The 6,882-nt window shown below is 40.4% G+C and overlaps 1 protein-coding gene across 1 annotated transcript; it reads right to left on the minus strand.

The window, feature by feature from the left end:
- Window positions 1-414: 414 nt before the first annotated feature.
- On the minus strand, window positions 415-4,402 carry LOC131538448 (uncharacterized). Its single transcript, XM_058772325.1, has 11 exons — window positions 3,534-4,402; window positions 3,286-3,363; window positions 3,090-3,140; window positions 2,905-2,976; window positions 2,709-2,789; window positions 2,505-2,597; window positions 1,753-1,881; window positions 1,239-1,373; window positions 1,082-1,150; window positions 914-1,005; window positions 415-793 (listed from the first exon to the last, which is right to left on the minus strand). Exons 1-11 carry the CDS (start codon window positions 4,230-4,232, stop codon window positions 496-498), a joined length of 1,797 nt encoding a protein of 598 aa, XP_058628308.1. The 5' UTR covers window positions 4,233-4,402; the 3' UTR covers window positions 415-495.
- Window positions 4,403-6,882: the final 2,480 nt, after the last annotated feature.

Raw genomic sequence — 6,882 nt, forward strand, 5'->3', positions numbered from 1 at the left:
TCAAGCCATTATGATTACAGAGGTATAAACTGAAAAACCAAATATATCTACTACAGTTCTGAAAAGTGTCTGATTGGGTGCCTGAGCAATGGGGTTAATTTAGATCCTTTTCATCAACTTTGAGAAAACGTTTATGGCTTTGGTGTCTGATGTCTTGACAAAGGATCTCTGCAAATATGACATGGTTGTAGTGATTTGACCCATAATAAGAAGAATAAATAAACAGTGTCTTCTTAGTACCATTCTAAAGCCTTCATAATAATGAAAATTAAACTATACACACATTAAAATCTCTATTGATCAATTTGAAGGAGGCTTGGCATTTTACACCCATATATGTAGTAAAAGAACACCCACAGTAAAAGATCAGTGCTAGAGTATTATTGATTGTGTGCATACAATACATACCTGATGATTCTAGGATTGTTACAGCCATCTCCTTACGCAGCTCTGACAGGAGGTGCTTATTGGAAGGTATGATGATTTCAGATGGTATCATTGGAAAAGCCTCCACTGTCTCCTTAGCCATCTGTTGGTTACATAAATATAATAAAATAAACTTGCAAAATGAATTAGACATAGCAGAATAGGAAATTTATATATTACACTATTGAGGTTATGCAAAAATGAGTGTTGTTCCAAGGCTACATTCAATTGTATAGTTACCTGCATGACATAAATGCCACAGCTGTAACCATCTTTCTGTATGTTGTGGGTCAAGACACCTGTTGTCCATTTCACATCCACCCAGTCTGTTTTATTATGAACTATCTGCCGCATCTTGAAGTATTGTCTAAACATATGTGAGAATTGTATATTCTTGCATTTACAATTGGTCAATATGTCACTAATCTATCACCTACGATGTTAATAATTAAGTCTGAGAATTAATAAAACATAAATAATACAATACCTGAATCTTTTAGCAGCAAGTGCAGAATCTTTTTCTTCATCATTCCCTTGGGGATCCACCACAAAGGCTTTCTGCAATGTCCTATTGAGATACTATTAAAACATATAGTTTATTGAGTTTTCCATGTCCATAAGTAATGAGCTGTGTTTTGATAATTGTTTTACACACCAGAAATTTCCAGTGGTTACTGTGTACTTGCATGAATCCAATGATGGCATCATAGTTCTCAAAGTTGACCTGCAAACAAGATGAAATATACCACATTAATTGGGCTTGTCCTTCTGACCTTTTCATTGTGCAACGAATAATAACTGTAAAGTCTAACCTTTTTGTAACTGTAATTTGACATTGCAGACCTCTCCCCAAATACAATGACACCGGCATAGTAGTGGTTGAATAAAAATATTTTTCTTCCACAGTCTTTTGAATTCAACAGTGTTTGGAAGTAGCATTCAATAACCTAATAACAATAAAGAAAATTACATTTATGCCCTTAAAATTTATTACAGTATTTATTTATATGTATTTTTAATTATTAGACTACCAGTACTGACACTGAACCCCAATGACTGTTTTTTAAATTCAATGTATAAATCAATTTATGCAATGTATACAACAATCATTTTGTTGTAATAAGACATAATGTACATTCTGTGTATATATTTACACTTCAAGTCAAAAAATGATTTCACATAAAACTCTAGCATTACAAATATGACAATACATGCTGAAATTTAAGTTCAAAATCTCATCTAGCATTTACAGTGGTAGCTAATGTAAATCCTAACTTTTCTAACTGTACATCAAGGCTTGCAAAACAATGGTAGACATATAATTACCTCCCCATTCAACCAGTTGTGTGGTTTGAGGCTTTTGAAATCTGTTATGTGCAATGTATATATTGCATCCGTGTCAAGTGACTGCACCACTGCAACTACTACTTCACTGTCCTTTGAATTCCAAGAAGCCTAAAAAACATTATATTGTAGAGAAAAAAATAAATAATTTAATGCATATTACACAAACACTGCACAAATACAAATGACCAAAGATTTAGCATTTATTTGATCATAGCGCTGGAACTTTGTGTACATTTTTATGAACTTCCTTCATCCTTCATCCTGAACATCATAGGCAAAACACTTCCATAAAGAATTGGTATAGGAAATTTTTTCTTTTCGTTTTTCTTTCTGCTAAGTTCTACAAGTTCTATAATTTCTTGTTGTCTACAAGTGAAATGATAAATAAAAGGTCTTTATATATATATTAAAAGCATGAAGCTTTATCCATAGTGGATATTTTATGCAGATATGTAATAAAGCTAGTGAAATTATCTTTTAACAATTGTCACACACACATTATATAACAGATAATTTTTTTTAAAGTTACATCGTGACGTATTGTCAAGTATGGTGACTCTGCATTTAACCCATCCAAGTGCACACACACACACACACACACACACACACACACCTTGCTCAAGGGCACCTTAGTCATGGTATCGAGGGTGGAGAGTGCTGTTCATTCACAATCCCCACCTTCAATTCCTGCCAGCGAGAATCAAACTGGCAACCTTTAGGCCACGACTTACCTGTACAATGTCATCATGACAGGCATGAGTTGTGGCCTCAGTGTCTGTTTTTTCCTTTTTGCCTTTGTGCTTTGTTACAGAAGCTTTTGATGCCTGTGAAAACAAAAAGAAGATAATCAACATTTATGTGTAGTTGTGAAACTACAAATGTTAAATAGTTTATATGTATTTAAATATGTTGTCATGCCCGTGAAGTAGTCTTACCTGTGAAGGTTTTGATGCTCCTTTGACCTGGTGTGGTTTTATCCTTCTGGACCTCTGCTGCCGAACAGAAGCTTTTGATTCCTGAGAGGACAATCAAAATGGAATCAATATTTATATGTTGTTGTGATAAAAATAGCTAATGTATTATTCTATATTGTCATGCCCTTGAAAGTGCCAAAAGTTGACATAGTCTTGCCTGTGAAGTGTCTGACACAACCTCAACACTGTCGGTTTCTTTGTTTTCGGTTTTGGTCTGAGCTTCTGATGCCTATTAGAACAATCAGAAGAAAAGCTACATTTCTGTGTGGTTGTGAAAATATAAAAATATGAATTACTCTATATGTATTGAAAAATGACGGCATGCCCTTGAAGTAGTCTTACCTGTGAAGTTTTAGACACTCCTTTGACACGGTGTGGTGTTGTGTTTCTAGACTTCGCTGTCGAACAGAAGCTTTGGCTTCCTGAGAAAACAATCAAAATGTAATCAATATTTATCAATGGAATCCATGTTGTTTTGACACAAATTATTAATATAATTGTCAACATTTTCATGCCCTTGATTTGCCCTTATTCTTACCTGTGAAATTTTTGACTCAATTTTGACACAATCTCCTTCCTTACTGGACTTTGGGTGACCGACTGAAGGTTTTGATGACTACAAGAACAGACAGAAATGAAGGACGTGATGCAGTGTGTAACAATTCACTTTTCTGTTAATAATAGAACATTTTATTATGTACATGTCATCTTTCTATTGTCATCTATGTAATTATAAAAAATGTATTGGGTTTTAAAATGTTATGAATGTCTGTCCCTAATACTCACTTTTGCTTTTGGAGAAGGTATTACATCTGGTGTATGAAAGTACTTTGTTTTATTTCCTTTTCGGGCCCACACGCTCTTCTTGGCCCATTTTTCTTCAGAGTCCTCCAATCGTCCTTTTTTCACACTGAAACACTTCTGTAATATTCTGTCAGGAAGGTTGTGTTGCAGAATGTGCTCCCTGTACCGGCCTTGCAATGATGCATACATTTTTTGAATGAATGTTGCTGGACGATGGTGCAGTTTTTTCTGTAATATTTTATCTTTGACAATGCAGAACCAATTTTCTGCATGACAATTTGTGTCATGGGTTTTCTGTAGTTCGTCGTCATCTCTAGATTCTTTGGCGTTGTGTCTTGTCAAATCTCCAAGCATTATCCCTGACCAGAGTGGGAAAATTGGCATATAATCTTTAATGAGAAAATCCAGTATCCCTGGACAATGGTATTTGTTGTTGCCAATTTCTGTTTCTTCTTCTGGATCTTCATTACACATGACAGTGTCAAGTACACTATCAAATTCTTTGGTGAACGGTGACCTGGCCAGTATTGTTTTCGCCTCTGGAGGGATGTAGTCATCCACTGGCGGCTTCACATCAAGTGTGTCTTCCGGAATTGTTATTCCACTAATATGGTCATGAAGTTGTTTAAGACACTGGTTGACACACTTTGTGTTTTGTTTGGTGTAGAACACATGGCACATGAATTTGAAAATTTCTACTGCCCTCTTAAGACTTGTGGTATTTATCAGTTGTGCCACACAGTGAGTGGCAAATTCCTTCAAGCCTTTGTCAGTTGTTTTTTTTCCAATTGCTCCTTGCACTGCTTTAATTATATGGGCAGAACATAAGTGAAGAACAGTTTGTCTTCTGAAGTCTGTGATTGTGTCATTCCCTTTAACTAATTTGTAGCATTCCAGTAGATACTCTCTGGATGAGTGCCCAACTGTAGTCGGTTTCAACCTGGTGTATGTTGTATGTTGTCAGTTTCCGTATCTTTGTTACAGTCTGATGTAACCAAAAAGAAACATTCGGGATGGTATGGTCATTTGTTACCATTTCAGAGATGGGGAGAGGAGGCTTGTCTTTTCCGTTCCCCGGTAGAGTGATGCTGTAATACAACACCCTCTTTGCCTGACTTGGGATCCGACTCACCACCCCTCCAGTTGCATCTAAATGCACAGTAACAGGACATCCTTTTCGGAGGTGCTGAATGAGAATTAACAGTCCTGTCTCTGTGTATAAATGAACACCAAACGGGTCCACCTGCAGATGCTGAACATATCCAGGGCAAAATCTGTAAGACTGATCTGTGTCTCTTATAATTTTCTGTGTCAACATCAGCTCCAAGATCACGTCATCATGCAATCTGCAGCTTTTCCGAACTTCACTGGAAATTGCTTTGAGTATGTTTTTACTTAAACTCCTACTGATGTTTCCAGCCATCAACTCAGGAATGGGTGTTTTTCTCAGATTTCTGTAGTAGACATTACTCCTTTGAACACTTCTTTGGCAATCTTGCCTCTCTTTTGATAACTTGCAGGGCGGGACCCTACCTCCTCTTTCGAGTGAGTTACCTTACCAATTCTTGTAACTGTAACTGGAATTCGTTTGTCACTGCTCAATGGTTTTTGTCTGATCCGGAACACATAATGCGCATTGCAAGATTTAAAAGAACATGATGCCTTCACTGTCATAAATGGACAACGATACTTTCTACTGCGAGCAACTTTTAAATGCTGGTACGTGAAAACAAGTGTGCAGCAAGGATTTTGTTTCCTAAATTTTTCATAAATTACGTGTGTCCATGATGTCTTCAGTTTTCTGCTACCCGGCAAAGGCCTTATCTTTTTCCACTCCCGTGCAGTAATGTAAACTGTAAAACACTTGGGTCCTGGCCTTGTGGTCCTGTATGTTATCTTTTGATGTTGCTGTTGCTTTGGTGCATCGCCGCGCTCTCCATCGCTGTCCGTCAGCCACACAGGTGAGGGATGGTCCGCAGGCTTTGGTGCATCGCCGCGCTCCATCGCTGTCCGTCAGCCCCACAGGTGAGGATGGTCCGCAGGCTTTGGTGCATCGCCGCGCTCTCCATCGCTGTCCGTCAGCCACACAGGTGAGGGATGGTCCGCAGGCTTTGGTGCATCGCCGCGCTCTCCATCGCTGTCCGTCAGCCCCACAGGTGAGGGATGGTCCGCAGGCTTTGGTGCATCGCCGCGCTCTCCATCGCTGTCCGTCAGCCACACAGGTGAGGGATGGTCCGCAGGCTTTGGTGCATCGCCGCTCTCCATCGCTGTCCGTCAGCCACACAGGTGAGGATGGTCCGCAGGCTTTGGTGCATCGCCGCGCTCTCCATCGCTGTCCGCCAGCCACACAGGTGAGGGATGGTCCGCAGGCTTTGGTGCATCGCCGCTCTCCATCGCTGTCCGTCAGCCCCACAGGTGAGGGATGGTCCGCAGGCTTTGGTGCATCGCCGCGCTCTCCATCGCTGTCCGTCAGCCACACAGGTGAGGGATGGTCCGCAGGCTTTGGTGCATCGCCGCTCTCCATCGCTGTCCGTCAGCCACACAGGTGAGGATGGTCCGCAGGCTTTGGTGCATCGCCGCGCTCTCCATCGCTGTCCGCCAGCCACACAGGTGAGGGATGGTCCGCAGGCTTTGGTGCATCGCCGCTCTCCATCGCTGTCCGTCAGCCCCACAGGTGAGGGATGGTCCGCAGGCTTTGGTGCATCGCCGCGCTCTCCATCGCTGTCCGTCAGCCCCACAGGTGAGGATGGTCCGCAGAGCTTTGGTGCATCGCCGCCTCCATCGCTGTCCGTCAGCCCCACAGGTGAGGGATGGTCCGCAGGCTTTGGTGCATCGCCGCTCTCCATCGCTGTCCGTCAGCCCCACAGGTGAGGGATGGTCCGCAGACTTTACATCACTGTTTTTATCATCATATCTTTTTGGTTTCATAACATGTGTTCTGAGTCCTCTTCTATTTTGATTCCAAACAACATGAAGCCATTTACGGTTTTGATAAGTATTCACCCAAAGACAGCTATAGACAGTTCTGACCATACCTCTGAACTCCAATCCGTTTTCTTCATCCTTATATTGACACTACCAAACTTGTCAATAAGTCTTGCAAGTCCTCCAGATTTCATCCATAAGGCGTTTTTTTTTTTCACTCTACCCATTTTAACATAAAACACTTTCTAAAACCAAATTATCTGTATGGCACGTGCAGAATGAATGTCAGCGTCCTATAGCGATGTAACGAAACTTAAACACCGTGGAATCCTGGGATGTAAAATTAATTATTTTATTTATTTGAACGACTTCTTGCTGCATAAAAATATTACAATCTAAATGTGTA

This window comes from Onychostoma macrolepis, chromosome 04 (assembly GCF_012432095.1).
Source record: "Onychostoma macrolepis isolate SWU-2019 chromosome 04, ASM1243209v1, whole genome shotgun sequence".
NCBI lineage: Eukaryota > Metazoa > Chordata > Actinopteri > Cypriniformes > Cyprinidae > Onychostoma > Onychostoma macrolepis.

Excerpts from the sequence above, each read along its gene's own strand:
- LOC131538448 (XM_058772325.1), bottom strand. The coding sequence starts at position 4,232 with ATGTGCCATGTGTTCTACACCAAACAAAACACAAAGTGTGTCAACCAG. Across the intron at positions 2,977-3,089 it reads GAGTGTCTAAAACTTCACAG|GCATCAGAAGCTCAGACCAA; the intron begins GTAAGACTACTT and ends TTGTTCTAATAG. Across the intron at positions 2,790-2,904 it reads TTGTGTCAGACACTTCACAG|GAATCAAAAGCTTCTGTTCG; the intron begins GCAAGACTATGT and ends TTGTCCTCTCAG.